A 19,166-nucleotide genomic window follows, 5' to 3' on the forward strand; every position below is an offset into this window, starting at 1 on the left:
TCCAGACGAACTTGGCTGACGTAAGTCATTGTGAAGCCTTCATCCCTGGGTGCGACAACCCGTGTACGGCATCAAAAACCCTCCGGCGCCATGCGACTGGCACTATGGGACGAGGAACTCCCATGGAAACGTCGCAAAGGAGCGTGGCACCTGCGGCCTGGAAGACGACGTCGGTCGCTTGGAAGCTAGAGGGAACAGTTCGATATGATTGGACCTCCGAATCCGAAACCTGATCTGCCGCCATGAGGGCGTAGTCGATTCCCAGTCGCACCGCGTGGACCGTCGCACGGGAGAGGCAATCTGCCACCAGGTTGTCCTTACCAGACACATGTTGAATGTCCGTGGTAAATTCAGAAATGAACGTCAAGTGACGTTGTTGACGAGCAGACCACGGTTCGGTGGTCTTGGCCATGGCGAACGCAAGGGGTTTGTGGTCGACAAAAGCCATGCAGGGGCGCCCCTACAATAAAAACCAGAAATGGCGAATGGCGAGGAAAAGGGCCAGTAGTTCCCTATCGAAGGTGCTGTACTTTTTTTCATTTGCTCGCAATTGACGGCTGAAAAACGCCAGCGGTTGCCACGTGCTGTTGACACGTGCTGTTGACCCGCTGTTCTTGCACCGCACCGATGGCATAGTCTGACGCGTTGGTGGTAAGGGCAATAGTAGCACCTGGAAGTGGGTGCGCCAGCACGGTTGCATTGGCCAAAGCGTTCTTGGTGTCGCCGAATGCCTGGATCATTTCAGCTGTCCAGCTGATTGGGTCTTTACCGGACTTGCCCTTGAGGGCCCCGAACAAGGGTTGCATGAGTTGAGCCGCCTTGGGGACGAAACGGTGGTAGAAGTTGACCATCCCCAGGAACTCCTGCAAGGCCTTGACTGTCGACGGCCGCGGGAAAGAAGTAACCGCCTCAACCTTCATCGCCAAAGGGACGGCGCAGTCCGACGTTATGCGATGTCCCAGGAAATCGATTTGTTGCAGGCCAAACTGGCACTTGGCCGGGTTGATGATTAAACCGTGTTGGCTGAGGCGCGTAAAGAGGGAACGCAAATGGGAGATGTGCTCCTCCTTGCTGGCACTGGCGATGAGTATGTTGTCAAGGTAGACGAAAAGGAAACGCAAGTCTCGAAGAACGGAGTCCATTAAACGCTGGAATGCCTGTGCTGCGTTCTTTAAGCCAAACGGCATCCACAGGAACTCAAAGAGGCCAAAAGGGGTGATAACTGTGGTTTTCGGGACGTCTTGTGGGTGCACTGGAACCTGGTGATATCCACGGACGAGGTCGACTTTAGAGAAGATAGTATTTCCCGCCAAGTGGGCCGAGAAGTCCTGGATATGCGGGATCGGGTACTGATCCGGAGTGGTGGCGTCGTTGAGGCGTCGGTAGTCACCGCATGGCCGCCAGGTTTCGGCACGATGTGGAGAGGCGAAGACCAGGGACTCTTCGATCGCCTAATGATGCCGAGCCGCTCCATTGTGGCGAACTCCGCCTTCGCAGCTGCAAGCTTGCCGGGTTCGAGCCTTCTAGCCCGCGCATAAATCGGGGAGCCAGTAGTGGTGATGTGATGTTCAACACCATGTTTCGTCGCCGAAGAGGAGAAGGTGGGCCTCATCAGCTCCGGAAACTCCCCGAGGAGCCACGTGAAGTCATCTGGAGGAGGGAAACCACAGGCAATGGAGCGCGCCACGGAGGTACCGTGGAAGCACGGGATCGAGTGGAAGGTGGCCGCGTTGATCAGCCGGCGGTGTCGGACATCGACTAGTAGGCTGTTGGCACACAGAAAATCTGCCCCAAGGATAGGCTGTGAGACCGTAGCTGTGACGAAATCCCAAAAGAAGCGCTGACCGCCGAAACAGACTTCGACCCGCCGCTTTCAGAACGTTCGAAAAGCTGCGCCATTAACCGCTACGAGGGAAAAACCGAGGTTCCCAGTCTGCGTGTCGAGCTTCGACGCAGGTAGAATGCTACACTGCGTCCCGGTGTCACAAAGGAAACGGCAGCCCGAGAGGGAATCGGTGATATAGAGGAGTTTCCCCGTAGAACCAACGGCCATCGCCACCGCGGAACGCCCATTAGACTTGGTCATCCGTCGCCAGGGACGCCGCCTGCGCCTTCTTGTTTTTTTTGGGGGGCGAAAAACTGCAGAGGGAACGGCAGCATCGTGCTTTCGCGCCAAAACGGGTGTGGTAGGAGCACCAGCCCGCTGTAGGAGAAACCGGGACCGCGTCTGTGGGGGGTGGGCGCCTCGTGGCCGCGCAGCACTGCTGGGTAACCGTGAAAATCTTATCGGCTTTGGCCGCAAGCTTGGCGCAGTCAGTAATGTCGGAGCTGGCCAGGGCAGCCTGAACCTGTTCAGGCAGTTGATAGAGGAAAAGCTCCCGGAAGATGAAACATTCCGGTTCAGCACCCAAGAGCGTGAGCATTTGGCTCATGAGCTCGGACGGTTTGGAGTCCCCGAGGCCGTGCAGCGTGATGAGCCGGCGAGCACGCTCAGACTTTGATAGCCCGAAAACCTGAAGCAACCGCGCCTTAATTGCATCATACTTGCTGTCAGTAGGAGGACTACCGATAAGGCTGATGATCCGTGATGCAGTTGCGCTGTCGAGGGCGGAGACCACATAATAATAACGGGTCTGATCCGCGTTGATGTTCCGAATGGCGAACTGGGCTTCAGCCTGGATGAACCAGGCGTCTGGTTGTTGCTCCCAGAACTGTGGCAGTTTCAGCGTGACGGCATTCGTGTCCATGTCGAATCTTCCACGAAAATCGTTCGTAGAAGTCGGGGTCACCAATGTAGGAACGGAGGTTCCTATCAAAAAGACTGAGTTCGACTCAGGTAATTAAATTAATGAACTTTAATGAAAACAAACTAGTTTAAACTGGAAACTGCTAGAACACATCAATAACAGGTCTACTCTCCTGGAGGGCTCCACGAGGACTGATTCTCTGATCAGGAGAGTGACGTCATCACGTTCTTCCCGCCATTGGGGCATCACATGACAAACGGCATGACGACATCACGTTGAAACCGTGCTGTAAAGGTACCTAGGCATTGTACAGTCAAACAGTGTAATTAAAAGGTACAGGCATAGACAGTAACTACATTGCTGTTAAAGGAATTATGTACAACTGCTCGGAGTCCTTTGGTGGCTCCGCCACATACTCATAATTTTACTATGGATTGGTCTTTTGTCAAATTATTTCTTGCACTTTATTTTTGAGGCTACTTGCTTCATTTGGAAGTCACCCGCAATACTGTTTTTATTTGCTTTTCAAATTTGGTTAGAATATACGGTAAGGCTGCATATTGATACCCCAGTGAAGATTCCCCTATGTATCCAGTTAAAATCTCCTAGGTCTGTGTACCCTGATAGCTAGGTATCTGCAGGAGAGTCTGGATCACCTGCAGCACTGTTTTAGAAGCCTGGTCTCCCTGTTTCTCCTCAAACATATTAATCAAAAATAGGGGAAATCAAAAACAATGAAACACAGCATCTCACCTTTAAGATTCCTGCATCAGTCTTCCTCAGCTGCTGTTCTAAAGTTACCCGTGTTTTATAGTGGCATAGGTTAGATAGGTGGTTTTTAGGGCATAAATGATGACATTTAGAATTTACAGGGGAGAACTTGCGGAAACAAGGCAGTAGCGTGTTGAAAATAGTGGGGAATCACTTAAAGCCCTGTTCCCATCGATGTAGTCGCCACCACCCACCACCCCCCTCCAATGCCTAATGTTGGGCGATTGGCTGCATGATATCACAACGGCCCAGAGCTGGGGAGCTGACCTTGGTCACTCTGCCCACAGCCTGCCGGCCAAATGCTAATTAGACCAGGCCCTCGAAATGAACCAAGCCTCCCGCTGAGCGTGCTCCGCCAGCGGGCCGCCATAAGTCTGTACCTGGGGAAAATCTACCCCTGGCCTAAACCCATTATTAACATGGCTCCACCTTATCTCGGGCTGGCACATCTAAAGCCTTCCGCACTTCCGGCAGAATTTAGGGCGCACTTTAAATGAGATGTGAATGCAGCAGATCCTGTCTTTAGTCCCAAATTCCGTCTCTCTGCTGATAGAACCGCTGAGTTTACATTCTACCAAACTATTGGAATTTTGGACCCAAATGTCCCTCCATTGTCACTTAGTGCATAGTTGACCTCTTAAAATGCGCCTGTATTATAAATACAAACCAAACATTTCTGATCACCAAGCTCGGCTTTGATATGTGCCTGAACAGTTAAAGAATCAAAGTGAACAAAACGGAGTCAGTTCACATTTTGATGACCAAACTTGGTTAGCTTGACTGGTGTAAATGTTATCGATGTGCCTCATGCTATGTAAAAAACATGTTTTGCTTCTTACCAAAGGTGTTCTTTCCGCTGATAGCCTAGCTTGTACTCTGGAAGAGTAGTTCCTTGTAGAGGAATCCACAAACTCAATGGGCAATCCACTGGACCATGAAATTTTACTCCAGCTTAGTTGGCTAACTTCGGATGGTGCGTTCTTTGGCAAATCTATGCAACAGCAAATGTTGGATTTTAATACGCAGACAAGTAGCTCAATAATGCTGCACTAAATGTTGCTACAATAGGAAGTCGTATACTCGAGTATCCCATGTCCAAACTCATTGGCTTTCCAAACCACACAGTGGATTTCCCCATTGAGCTGAATTTATTTTTATCGATTGTTGGAGCTGCGGACTTCATCCTAGGGTCTTAAAAGAAGTGGCTAGTGAGATAGTTGATGCGTTGGTTTTAATTTTCCAAAATTCCCTAGATTCGGGGAAGGTTCCATTAGATTGGAAAATAGCAAATGTAACTCCTTTATTCAAAAAGGGAGACAGAAAGCAGGAAACTACAGGCCAGTTAGCTTAACATCTGTCATGGGGAAGATGTTAGAAGCTATTATTAAAGACGTTATAGCAGGGCACTTAGAAAAGCTCAAGGTAATCAGGCAGAGTCAACATGGTTTTGTGAAAGGGAAATCATGTTTAACCAATTTATTGGAGTTCTTTGAGGAAGTAACATGTGCTGTGGATAAAGGGGAACCGGTGTATGTACTGTATTTAGATTTCCAAAAGGCATTTGATAAGGTGCCACATCAAAGGTTATTGCGGAAAATAAAAGCTCATGGTGTCGAGGGTAACATATTGGCATGGATAGAAGATTGGCTAGCTAACGGGAAACAGATTAGGCATAAATGGGTCATTTTCTGATTGGCAAGATGTAATGAGTGGTGTGCCACAAGGATCAGTGCTGGGGCCTCAACTTTTTACAATTTATATAAATGACTTGGATGAAGGGACCAAAGGTATGGTTGCTAAATTTGCTGATGACACAAAGATAGGTAGGAAAGTAAATTGTGAAGAGGACATAAGGAGGCTACAAAGGGATATAGATAAGTGAGTGGGCAAAGATCTGGCAAATGGAGTATAATGTGGGAAAATGTGAAGTTGTCCATTTTGGCAGGAAGAATAAAAAAGAAGCATATTATCTAAATGGTGAGAGATTGCAGAGCTCTGAGATGCAGAGGGATCTGGGTGTCCTAGTGCATGAATCGCAAAAGGTTACTATGCAGGTACAGCAAGTAATTAGGAAAGCTAATAGAATGTTATCGTTTATTGCGAGGGGAATTGAATACAAAAGTAGGGAGGTTATGCTTCAGTTATACAGGGCATTGGTGAGACCACATCTGGAGTACTGTGTACAGTATTGGTCTCCTTATTTAAGGAAGGATGTAAATGCATTGGAAGCAGTTCAGAGAAGGTTTACTAGACTAATACCTGGACTGGCCGGGTTGTCTTATGAGGGAAGGTTGGACAGGCTAGGCTTGTATCTGCTGGAGTTTAGAAGAGTAAGAGGTGACTTGATTGAAACATATAAGATCCCAAAGGGTCTTGACAGGGTGGATGTGGAGAGGATGTTTCCTCTTGTGAGAGAGGGGTCGCCCATTTAAGACAGAGATGATGAGAATTTTTTTCTCACAGAGGGTCGGGAGTCTTTGGAACTCTCTTCCTCAGAGGGCGGTGGAAGCAGAGTCTTTGAATATTTTTAAGGCAGAGGTAGATAGATTCTTGGTAAGCAAGGGGGTGAAAAGTTATCAGAGGTTGGCGGAAATGTGGAGTAATTGGATCAGCCATGATCTTATTGAATGGCGGAGCAGGCTCGAAGGGCCAAGTGGCCTACTCCTGCTCCTAATTCATATGTTTGTATATGGACATGTTTTGGGAGTTTTTTTTTTTTTTTTTTTTTATAAAGTGGCAGGTGCAATCACTGCACTTTCCTCAATTTGTTGACTGCAAGATAATTTACAGAAGACAACGAGCCTTTCACATAGGGGGGATTGTTTTTCTTACTTGGCCCAAACTTCAGACTCCAATACAATTCTACATATGGAAACATTTTACTGGTCAGGGACTAGTGGAGGTTTTAAAACGTCAAGTCCCCCAGTGGTACAGCAGGCTACTCTGCTGATACATTGTGCCATGGAAGGGAAGGACTCCAAATTCAAAACCACTGAATATACAGTCCCAGCTGCAGGGGAAAGTTGGATATGAGAGTAACCTGGTGGTCCTAATACTCACCACTAACTGGACAATTGCTGAGCAATACTGACAGGGCCTTGGAACAATGAATGGCCCTAACATGCAAAATAAATAAAAGAAAAATGGGCTAAAAATAATGCAGCATTTATTTTTTTCAAGTAAGTTATTATGAGGGCTAATAGGCTAAAAATATCGTGGTAAAAACAAAGATAAGAGTTTATGAAGCGATGGTTATTCCCATATTATTATACAGATCTGAGTGTTGGAACAGGAGAAAAGTTAACAAGCAAAACCAGGATGTAAAGAATCAAGAATGATAAAACAAGAACAGGGCTTGGACAAGAAACAAATGCTTATACAGAAGATCTGAAAAAGTCCACTGCGATGGTTTGGGCACGTTTCAAGAATGGAAACAGCTACAATAACTTCCATGGCCCGGCACACAGAGCAAGAAGCCGAGGAAAGCCAAGGAAGCGCTGGACAGACAATGTCAAGAGTGGCTTGTCACAGAAAGGGATACAGAAGGAGTGTGATGGAATACTCTCCACTTGGCTGGATGAGTGCAGCTCCAACAACACTCAAGAAGCTCAACACCATCCAGGACAAAGCAGCCCGCTTGATTGGCACCCCATCCCCCACCTTAAACATTCACACCCTCCACCACCAGTGTACAGTGGCTGCAGTGTGTACCATCTACAAGATGCACTGCAACAACTTGCCAAGGCTTCTTCGGGAGCAACTCCCAAACCCGCGACCTCATCAACCCTCGAAGGAAAAGACCAGCAGGTGCATGGGAACACCACCACCTCCAAGGTACACACCATCCTAACTTGGAAGTATATCGCCGATCCTTCATCGTCACTGGGTCAAAATCTTGGAACTCCCTACCTAACAGCACTGTGGGAGTACCTTCACCACATGGACTGCAGCAGTTCAAGAAGGGGGCTCACCACCACCTTCTCAAGGGCAATTAGGGGTGGGCAATAAATGCTGGCCTTGCCTGCGACGCCCACATCCTATAAACGAATAAAAAAAAGTGACTGACGCGATCAGGCTAGTTCAGAAACGATAACAGTGGAGCGAATTCATTCGGCCCCATCGTTGCAGCTGAGCTGACGGACGGGAATTAATAGTAGTAGTAAGCTTTTTCAACAGTCATTTGAATGGACATTTTAGAGTCAAACCAGTAGCATATATAAACTATCAAATATTCAAATATAAACTATCAAATCAAATTGGCTACAAGTTCAACTGCCTGGATGCTTTGAATCTAAGCTTTTCTGCACTGCGAGGTTAAACAGTCTGTCAAAGGTTATAGATGAACATTTACAATGCATATGTCTTTATTCGTAAACTCAACATTTCAACTCAGGTACTTGAACAACTGAGAAATTAAACTTAACCATGTTAGTTCAGATCTATGTAACAAGCTTGCTCTGCTTGACCGTATACTGTTCACGAATTATACAAACAGCACAAATCTGTAAATATAATAGCAATGAACACTAAATAATAAGAGGCCACCTCTCCCAGTTCATATTTTCAGCCTGAGCGAGTCGTCACAAAGGGGGATAGAATCAAGGACTAGGGCGCAGAGTTTTTAGCAGGGGGTTGAACAGGATGGCATCAGTTTTGCCAACTTGTCAACTTAAATTGGAGAAAGCCCTTGCTGATCCATGACTTGATGTTGGGGAGCAGTCAGATGGCCTAGTGGTGGTCGTGGAATGGAGTGTGGTGGTGAACAGGTAGAGCTGCCCGTCTTCAGTGTGCATTTAGATGCTGACTCCATACCTATGGATGTTGTCACAAGGATCAACATGCTGACAATATTATGGTACTGAGCTAGCAACCCAGAAGTCAGGAGTTCAAATCCCACCATGACAAGTTGTGAAGGTGAATTTAATAAGTTTGGTACTTGTGGGCCAACACAGAAGGGAAAAAATGACCATGAAGGCTGCTGGATTTCGAGCTGAAGGTTGCAGGAAAAAGTCCAAATAACACCGCGAGATGCCCCACTCCAGCAAGATCTGGCCCTATGCATTTGTATTTAACAAAGTAGCGTTGGTCTGAAAACAAACAATGCTGGAAGTGTAAAGCCTAACACGACGACCTATTTTCCTTCAGATGCTGATTGACCTGCCGATGCATTTCCAGCATTTTGTGCTTTTATTTCAATTTCCATCCTGCATGGTTTTCTTTTTATCTTTGGTATTGCTAGCTATTGCTTTCTTCCCTTCTCTGTGTACTTCTATAAAGACACAAATACAAAATCAACATGACTAAAGTGAGACTGATGAGAGGAAACCTTTATTCCCCCACCAGTGAGTGGTGTTCATGTGAAACAGAATGCCAGCAATACAAGCTGATGCTGCGGCAACTAAGTCCTTCAAGAAAAAGCTGGGTAAACATCTCATTAGGGCTGGAACTTAAGGCTCCTGGTGATAAGTATGAGCAGAGACAAGCAAATACTCCATGGAACGAGATGATTTTTGTGCTGTTGGAGCAAAGGAAATGGTACCAGTCAGAGTTTAACAGTGGAGGCCTGGGGCCAGATAGACATTTTAGAGTTTTGTTTAATTATCTTTGAGGGTTGAGCAGAAAATCTACAAAACTTTCTTTCCCTCGCGAGATTGGAATAATTCATCACAAAAGAGGAACAAGTGTGATGCATGCATTGTGCCAAAAAGTGTCCGTGTAACATCACATAACAGGAAGGAGTATGCTACAAAGATAGGCTTTGCAGCCTAAACTGTCTTGTACGTATTATAGCATTCAGTGCTGCACAATGGGTGACTTATCATTTATGCTATGCAAGTGTTATCTTCAAACCAAATGCAAGACTTCTGTTGGTGAAAGCATGAACACCGCTGGGATTCAAAACTGCAACTACAGAAGTACAAGGTCAGCAATTCATCACTGCAAAACTCAGCTATTTATCAGCATTCTGACATTCCGGCACACACTCACCAGACGTCTGCCATTTGTCCCCTTCCGTGGTTCTGATACTGTCATCGCTTACTTGATCACCGAGGCTCAGGTACTCCCTGAGCAGCTGGCTCAGCTGCACATATGCATCTATAAGATTATCTGCATACAAAGACAGCACAAAAAAAACTCAGAAGTACAGACACTATTACTTTAACTCTTTGGAGGACTCCAGCAGAATTTAAGCACCAAAAATTTGAAGTGAGTGATAGCGTTTAGCTGTTGGCAAAGTCATATTCCTAATTTTTGTGCCGATTTTTTCATTTATCTTTACGAGTAACCCTCTATCGTGTGAAACGAAAGATGTGCTCACTTTAATAACTACGCCAGTTCAGAACCCGTAGATAATTCCAAGTTGACATCGCTGAGCTATGATGAGAGGCTAGTAAAAGAAGATTGGAGGCAGAGGGCATGATCCATTTTATTTAAATAATGAAGGAAATCATTGCTATGGAAGTGGAGATGTATTTATGCAAAAGCAGAATAGAAGAACCAGAGGACGTGATTATTGGCTGAAGAAACCATGAACTAAACTCAGTTTGAAGAATAATTACCTCGTACTTAGAATCGGGACAGACTCAGTGCGATGGATGTTGGCTCAGTTTAAGCATTCCAAAAGGAAATGGATAAATTCTTCATTCAGTAGATAGAAATTTGAGGTAGAAAAAGAGACTAAAAATTATCAGATTTAGTCTTGAGACAAGACCTGGATAAGAGAACAGGGTGAAGGGACTTTTCTCATCTAACATTAAAACTCTGATCTATTGCATTCCATGGATGGCCTTCCTAGGGTCCCAGCAGCATTGGAGCCATATCATTACACACAGTATTCATCATCTAAAATTTAGACAAAAATCTGTACCCGTTGTTATAACCTTCAACCCCTTTCATAACCAGATATTTGACAAACATCAAAAGTTAATAGATTGCATTTAACGATTCCTCATATCAACTATTACATATACTGCGACAGACAAAAAAGAATTCTAATCTTCAGACTTGCTTTCCAGTTTTGTACTCACATCTTCTCCAAACATAGTCCTCAGGGAAAAATAACTAGTTCTCATTCCGATTTTCAGAAGGAGCCAATCATCCCAGGCACTTGTTATAGGCAGGGGACTGGTAATTGGAAAATAATTCATAGGTGACATCTACAAGGAAAAAATCTAAACTATGAATTAAAAAAAAAATTAAATTGTAATCCAGTGACACCTCCATAATGCTAAATTCCTGATTTCAGACACATGAGAAAATGTGGTATGGAATCCTGGTGGCCCAGCTTTAGAGTGTCATCAGCAGAGGCCTGGGAAAGACCTTTTAGCCTACCAGGGAAAAGGAGAGGAAACAACTGGTAAAAAAAAAATGATACCCTGAAAAAATGAAAATTAAAGGATTTCCGTCACAATACAGCTGAACTCTGAACAAAGTGGCAAACAGGACTTTCAACAGGACTAATTTGGAGCCAATACTCTTTGTTATCTAATTGTTGGAGAGAGACAATTACAAAGAGCCAACTCCCTTACCAGTGTTAATCACAGCATCAAAGTATCCTGGGTATTCCTGGTTCATGCTGATATAATTGTCAACTCTGGATGTGGCAAAATCGAATTGTGATTTACTGTACAGCCCTCTCAGCTGCAACCTTTTCTTGTGCTCTTCTTTATTCATCGGGATCAGCAGAATGTATCGAGGCTCTAAGTATGTCTTCTTCAAGCTACGTACTCCCTATTCAATGGTGGAATTAGACAGAAACAATTTACAATTCTACTCCCTTTCCATTCTAAACAGCACTCAGCTCGTCTGGATTTCTTTAAAAAAAGTGTAAGGTGAGTTATGTTCAGGCAGTTATGTACAGTGAAGAGCCAAGGTTCATGGTGTAGAGCTGCAAGTAAAGAGATGCGATGAAACAGGAAATACTGATTAGGTGCCACCAAGCTCAGGTTTAAAAGCCTGATGCTGTAGGAGGAAGGAAAAGTGAGGAGTTCCAGAATGTTGAGATTCTGGTTGAGAAAAAAAGAGCTTGCATTTATGACACCTTATCACATCCTCAGGACATTCCAATGAATTTTACAACCTATGAATTACTTTTGAAATACAGTTACTGTTATAAAGGCAAATACAGCTGCCATTTTGTGCACAGTAAGGTCCCACATGAGGTAAATGACCTATTCATCTGTTTTTGGACTGTTGTTGGATGGAGAAATGTTGGCCAGGACATGAGAACTGCCTGCTCTTTTTCAAATAATGCTGCAGGATCTTTCACATCCACCTTAACAAGCTTGGTTTAACATCTCATTCAAAAGATGGTACCTCCCACATCATAATTCACTCTTGGTACTGCTTTAAAGTGTCAGTCTAGATTATGTGCTCAAGTCCACAGTGAGGCTTTGAACTCATGAGTACTACCAACTGAGCCAAGCTGATTGACTGTGGACGTAGGAAGGCATATTTTGGAGCTTAGAAGGAATGAGAGAGCAAAGTTCAGAGGAGCACTGACCATAGTAGAATTATATCGGATATACAGCACAGAAACAGGCCATTCGGCCCAACCATGCTGGCGTTTATGTTCCACTCGAGCCTCCTCCCGTCTTTCCTCATCTAAATCTCAGTGTAACCCTCTATTCCCTTCTCCCTCATATGCTTGTCCAGCCTCCCCTTAAATGCATCTATACTATTCACTTCAACCACTCCCTGTGGTAGCGAGTTCCACATTCTCACCATTCTTTGGGTAAAGAAGTTTCTTCTGAATTCCCTATTGGATTTCTTAGTGACTATCTTATGTTGATGGCCTCTAGTTTTGCTCTTCCCCACAAGTGGAAACACTCCCTGTGTGTACTCTATCAAAACCTTTCATAATTTTAAAGACCTCTATTAGGTCACCCCTCAGCCTTCATTTTTCAAAGAGAAAAGAGACCCAGCCTGTTCATCCTTTCCTGATATGTATACCCTCGCATTTCTGATATCATCCTTGTAAATCTTCTCTGCACCTTCTCCAATGCCTCTATATCCTTTTTATAATATGGCGACCAGAACTGCACGCAGTACTCTTTTAAGTGTGGTCTAAGCAAGGTTCGATACAAGTTTAGCATAACTTCCCTACTTTTCAATTCTATCCCTCTAGAAATAAACCCTAGTGCTTGGTCTGCTTTTTGTATGGCCTTGCTAACCTGTGTCACAACTTTGTGATTTGTATATTTGTACACCGAGATCCCTTTGTTCCTCTACCCCACCTAGACTCGCATCCTCCAAGTGATAAATGACCTCCCTATTCTTCCTACCAAAATGTAATACCTCACATTTATCTGTGTTGAACTTCATTTGCCAATTATATGCCCATTCTGCAAGTTTATGAATGTCCTCCTGTAATTTATTGCAGTCCTCCTTAGTATTGACCATCCCCCTCAATTTAGAAATTGTGTTTTTGATTCCAAAGTCTAAATCGTTAATGTAAATTGTGAACAGCAGTGGTCCCAGCACTGATCCTTGTGGAACACCACTACCTACCTTCTGCCACTGTGAATAGCTACCCTTTACTCCTACTCTCTGCTTTCTGTCCTGAAGCCAGCCAGCAATCCATTCTGCTACTTGTCCCCTGACTCCGCATTCTCTGACCTTATTCATTAGTCTATTATGGGGTACCTTATCGAAGGCCTTTTGAAAATCTAGATAAATTACATCTACTGCATTACCATTGTCTACTCTGTTAGCTCCTCAAAAAATTCAATAAGGTTGGTCAAGCAAGATTTTCCCTTTTGAAATCCATGCTGACTATTCATTATTATGCTTTTCATTTCTAGACGTTATTTTATTCTCTCCTTTAATAGGGATTCCATTATTTTTCCTAGCACCGATGTTAAGCTGACTGGTCTATAATTCCCTGGACATGTTCTATCCCCCTTCTTAAATATAGGTATTATGTTAGCTACCCGCCAGTCCTCTGGCACTACTCTTTTTCCAACGAATTATTAATTATGTGTAGTAATGCCTCTGCTATCTCTTCCCTAGATTCTTTTAAAATGCGTCGATGCAATCCATCTGGATCAGGGGTTTTATCCTCTTTGAATTTGATTAGTTTATTTAATAATATCCCCTTTTTAAAAAAATTTTTTAATGCACTTATCTCGTTACTCATCTCATCATCCATTGTCGTGTCCACCTGTTCTATCTCCCTGAGAAATACCAAAGCGAAATGATTTAATATTTCTGCCATCTCCCTATCGTTACCTGTGGTATTGTCCTGTCCATCCCAACCTTCCTTTTTTTATTGATGTGCCTGTAAAATATTTTACTATTTTGTTTTATGTTCCTTGATAATTTAATTTCGTAGTTCCGCTTTGCCTTCCTAATTGTTTTTTTGACTTCTCTCCTAATCCCTTCGTATTCTCTCTCATCATGCACTCCTCTGCAGCCATTTGTTAAAATAAGAAAAATGAAATGAAGGGAGAGAAATCTGCGGTTAAACATTAGAGGGGTATCACCTATCAGATGGAGACACTGGCTGGAATTTTTATTACCTGGGCGGGTCACGTGCGGGCGGTCGGCATGGCGGGTCGGGATCCCGTTCCTCATTTCATGCCGCTTCTCAGAGCGACTTTCCCTTAATGGCAGGTCAAGTAGAGTTTGCTGAACATACTGCCAACCTCTGGAAACCTAAATCTGTGCTGACAATGCACTCAACAGCAGCATCTGCCTTAAGAAAGTAACCAGGTGTCAGGTGGGAGTATTGTGCTTTCCATGCTGTGCAGTAATGGACCTCACTCAATGGCCACTGAACTTCCGCCTCAGGTTCACAGATGTGGTTCCCGAGCTGCGTGATTCCCATGGTCATGTAGTGAAATTCCAGAAGTAGGGATAAAAGGACGCTTAAGGGTCTGACAACAACCTAATAATTATCTAAATTAGTGTCAGCTGTGGCCCAGTGGGTATCACTCTTGCCTCTGAGTCAGAAGGTTGTGGGTTTAAGTCCCACTCCAGGGACTTGAGCACAAAAATCTAGGCCGACACTACAGTGCAGTGCTGAGGGAGTACTGCACTGTTGGAGGTGCTGTCTTTCGGATGAGACATTAAACCGAGGCCCTGTCTGCTCTCTCAGGTGGACGTAAAAGATCCCATGGCACTATTTCGAAGAGGAGCAGGGGAGTTCTCCCCTGGTGTCCTGGCCAATATTTATCCCTCTATCAATGTAACTAAAAAAAAAACACTATCTAGTCATTACCACATTGCTGTTTGTGGGAGCTTGCTGTGCGCAAATTGGCTGCCGCATTTCCTACATTACAACAGTGACTACACTTCAAAAGTACTTCATTGGCTTTGAGACGGCCAGTCGTCATGGAAGGCGCTATATAAATGCAAGTCTTTTTTTCTAAATTAGGTTGGCCGCCTCTACCGTTCGGGTCACAGCCGCACTGGCACACGCGCCTGAGTAAAAGGCACGAGGAGACTGTGGGTTCCCTGACCCGCACCGATTTATTTCAAATTTCACTCCTGTCCCGCCTCCAATCACGCACACACGGCAGCTGGAAAATTACAGCCTTTTTTTTTAAACCAATTTTCTCTGCCAATTTTGCTCTTCCCTTTTCCTCTCTTCCTAAAGGCTTTGGCTCCTTGCTGGCAGACAGCTCTCTGGTACTGCATCCAAGTATCATTCAGATGTGAGTCATCATAGCAAGGGTCACCCGGTTATTCAATGGTGGGAACAACACAATCAAGCCCGCTCCTGTCCTTGCCTGATGTCTACGGTCACTCATTTCCAGCATGGGTCTCATGATAGCAATCAGAAGCAGAACCCTGGCTGATTTTCACCTCAAAACAGGGATGCTGAGGTCAGTTATAGCACTCTACTGCTGCCCACCTAAGATCACTTAACTCAGCGCAGATCCTAGGACCTTCCTGGTCTATGTGGGTCAGTCACAAACTGAAAAAATACACTGGGGAACCTTTTTCTTTTAGGATTGAGTTCCCGATGTTAGACATGTCCAACAAACTGGTCGCAGCAAAGCAGCTTCCAGTACAATGGAGGTGTAGATTTTGTAATAGTAATAGATAGTTAATATACTGGACTCCACCCTTCATCCTAGAATTCCAGCTCTTTGATTTGGGATGAAAAACCGGAGGTCAGCACAATATACAAACCGCACATTTCTAACCTGACCTTGGCTGTGAAAAGTAGATCACCTAAGTAAATAGCACTAGAATGCAAGTCAGTTTTTTAGTTCCCACATTTATCTGTTGAAAACATTTAGTTACAAGGCAATCGTCAGGAAATGCAGCAGGATAGCTTGTCGCCTGGTAGGTTCAAGAACCAGTACCAGTCAAAAGACATTGACAGGGAAGAGCCCAGGATGTCAAGGAAAGGCACTGCTTTGTATTTTATAGTACAAACATTGTAAGTTTCCAAAGTTGTACACTCATAACATTGGCACCAAACAAGTGTCAAAAAAACAGATTAATTGGTCATTCATCTCATGTGGGACCTGACCATGATCAAAATGGCTGCTGTGTTTCCAACATAACAACAGTAGCTGCATTTCAAAAGTAATTCATAGGGCGTAAAGTGCTTTGGAATGTCCCAAGGATGTGATACGGTGTTATATAAATGCAAGCTCTTTCTTTTTTTCTCAACCAAAATCTCAACAGTATGGAACTCCTTACCTTTCTTCCCCTACAACATCAGGCTTTTAAACCCAAGCTTGGTGACACCTAATCAGTGTTTCCTGTTTCACCACATCTCTTATTTGCTGTTCTACACCATGGCCTAGAAATTGGGTTGGGGCGCCAAAGTGGCGCAAAAGTCGGCGGAGCGCAGGATTTAGCGCAGCGATCGGAGTAATAGCGATCGCCAGAAATTCAGTTTCAGTGCCCCTCGAGGGACACGGGGCGAGGCTCAAGGCGCTCCGCGTCCCTCTTTGGGCGCTGAAACTGATTATCGCAGCGCAACGTGCCACAGCGCCACATGCTGTGGCACGGCATGCTGCGGTACTGCAGGCCTTCCTCCCACTGTTAAGGGGGAGGTGCCTGCAACAGCGCGATCCCCGATCGCGAGTGCCGGCAAATGAGCCCAGCATCAAGGAGAAGTGCCGGGCTCTCGGGAAACAGCCGGCAATACTGCGGGGGGGGGGGGGGGTTAGGAGGCCGGGGACGGAGGTGCTGGCAGGCGGCCGCCGAAAAAGCGGCTGCCCCGCACCTCCACCTTAACTTGCGCCGCTGCCGGCACAGTAAGGCCCCGTGAACCGGGCGTGGGTAGCGAGCGGCGCAAGCTATCAAATATCGCGAACGGGGCACAAATGGGGCGCTGCGCACACCGATTACGTCATCGGTGGCGGCGCAGCGCAAATGCCTAATGCCACCATTAGCGCCCCTACTGAATATCGCCGCAGACGCAGCCAGTGGCGCTACAGCCACTGACTGCCTCTTTAGGCGCAAACAGCTGGCACTACTCACCCAATTTCTCCCCCCATGACCCTTGGCTTTTCACTGTACTTAGATGCCTGAACTTAACTCACCTTCCACCTGGTGGCTGAGAAGTAAAAGATTGCACATACTGGCATGTGATAAAAATCTACATCAAAGTGAACCTTATGCACTGTTATAGTAATTGCATTAAATGGCTCCTATCAAGAGTGAACTTGACTATTTGGCCGTTGAATCTAGCTTAACAGGAGTGTTTGAAACAAATTTTGACACCGAGTCACATAAGGAGCTACAGGAAACTTTGGTTTATCCGGAGGTTGTATGTCCGGAATACTCGATCTAACGGCAAAAATTAGGAGCCGTTTTCTGTAAGTTTTTTTTAGATCTCGTTCTTTTTTTTCCCCCCAGTCAGCCACTGCAAGGTCTGTAGCTATAGCAACAGCTTCAGCTACAGATGCTTGCAGCTGCAGCGGACTCTTTAGAAGCTGTTGCTAAGCAACAGTGTTTGTTGTCAGATACGGAGATGAAAACCTCCGTATGCTTCAACATTAACTTTGTATGTCCGGCAGTTTTGATAGATCGGCAACACGCCGGTCCCGTCAGTGCCGGATATCACAAAGTTTCCTGTATTAGGACAGGTGACCAAAAGCTTGGTCAAAGAAGTTGGTTTTAAGGAGCATCTTAAAGGAGGAAAGAGAGGTAAAAAGGCAGAGAGGCTTAGGATGGGAATTCCAGAGCCTATGGCCCAGGCAGCTGAAGGCACGGCCGCCAATGGCGGAACGATTAAAAGCGGGGTTACGCAAGAGGCCAGGATTGGAGGAGCGCAGAGAGCTCAAAGGGCTGGAGGAGGTTACGGCGATAGGGAGGGGCGAGGCCACGGGAGGGATTTGAAAACAAGGATGAGAATTTTAAAAATCGAGGCATTGCCTGACCGAGAACACAGGGGCGATCAGTGAACGGCACTTGGTGTGAGTTAGGATACGGGCGGCCGAGTTTTGGATGAGTTCAAGGGGATGGTACCCTGTAACCAGCTGCTGGCGGGGTGCAAAAGTGGCCCAGGTTGGCTCTCACTCCTATTCTCTTCTGGCTTCCCTTTCCAGTTCACTAATGTCCAAGCTAAGATGTAGGAAATCACAGCAACCTACACCCCACAATATCATGCTGCTAACTTGAAGTGGCAATCTCGAACCAGTAACCCGACTCTAATTAAGTGGTTTTTTAATAAATAAAACATAAGTCCCAGCATTTTATATTGTTAATTCATCCTGTGGACACAACTGCATTAGCAGGTGGCTGTTTAACCCATCTTCACTTGTTAAACTAAACTTCAACTCTTAGACAGAGCTTTACTCACTGTCGGAGATCAGCTTGCAATACAGTAAAACTCTATTGAAGCTGAAAGGATAAAAAAGATGTTCTGAAAACAGACCTACATCTTCACACTGATGTTAGACAGTGAGTGCTCTGAAAACACCCCCTTGCTTATGCCACCTTCATGGAGAAGCCCTGTAAATGTAGATATTTGACATTCTGGGACGCCTCAAATGTAAGCACTTACCACTGTTACCATGAGGATTTCAGTGGAGCATAATGGTGGGTTAGTAACATTTTCATACCATAACATTCTGAAGTGGGAAAACACCTAGTGGGCCAATAAAAGGTTTAGTCGCTCTAGACTGGAGTTGTTTTCAGAGAGAGCATTTGAGCTGTTACAGGTGGTCCGTGGTCACTGGTGCGGTCTGTGGTGGTGGTGGTGGGAGCAATTTGAAGCGATGAATTAGTATCACACAAGAAGCAAATTGGCAGTATATTAGAGTGTTTTGGCTTATCTCTGATTTTTTTCCTGTTTTACCAAAATGCGAAATATCTCTAATGATGAAACACTGTTTACCATGCAGAATACTTCATCTTAATATTACGTTTCCTCTGATGGGATTTAGTATTTATGATTTCACAGACTATCGCTACGACAGTCATGTCTGTCATTCACAAAAGAGCCCACAAATCCACTGCATTAAGACCTCCACACCTACCTCTAGTTCCATATGAATACAGCAGGCTAAACCCTCTCTGGCGACAGTTTCTAATGCATCTCTGCTGAGCCCAAAATAATGTCCATTGTACTTCATTGTCTCGATAAATTTCCCCTGTACAAAAGGACAAAAAGGTTCAAATGGAGATGGCAGCTAACAACTCAATGCATTACAACAGCACATGAAATGGCAATGAGTA

General features: G+C 45.1%; 1 protein-coding gene across 1 annotated transcript in view; it reads right to left on the minus strand.

Moving 5' to 3' along the window:
• The window catches only part of lrguk (leucine-rich repeats and guanylate kinase domain containing), a 146,015-nt gene that overhangs the window by 51,523 nt on the left and 75,326 nt on the right, over nt 1-19,166 (minus strand). Inside the window, exons 12-15 of the mRNA XM_086010866.1 lie at nt 18,968-19,081; nt 11,048-11,249; nt 9,507-9,626; nt 4,358-4,509 (exon numbers count right to left, since the gene is read on the minus strand). Coding sequence (XP_085866992.1) covers nt 4,358-4,509; nt 9,507-9,626; nt 11,048-11,249; nt 18,968-19,081 — 588 coding nt within the window. The remainder of the gene's footprint in view (nt 1-4,357; nt 4,510-9,506; nt 9,627-11,047; nt 11,250-18,967; nt 19,082-19,166) is intronic.

Source organism: Somniosus microcephalus, chromosome 17, assembly GCF_052327205.1.
Source record: "Somniosus microcephalus isolate GS21.2 chromosome 17, FLI_Smic_1.0, whole genome shotgun sequence".
In the NCBI taxonomy this organism is placed as follows: Eukaryota; Metazoa; Chordata; class Chondrichthyes; order Squaliformes; family Somniosidae; genus Somniosus; species Somniosus microcephalus.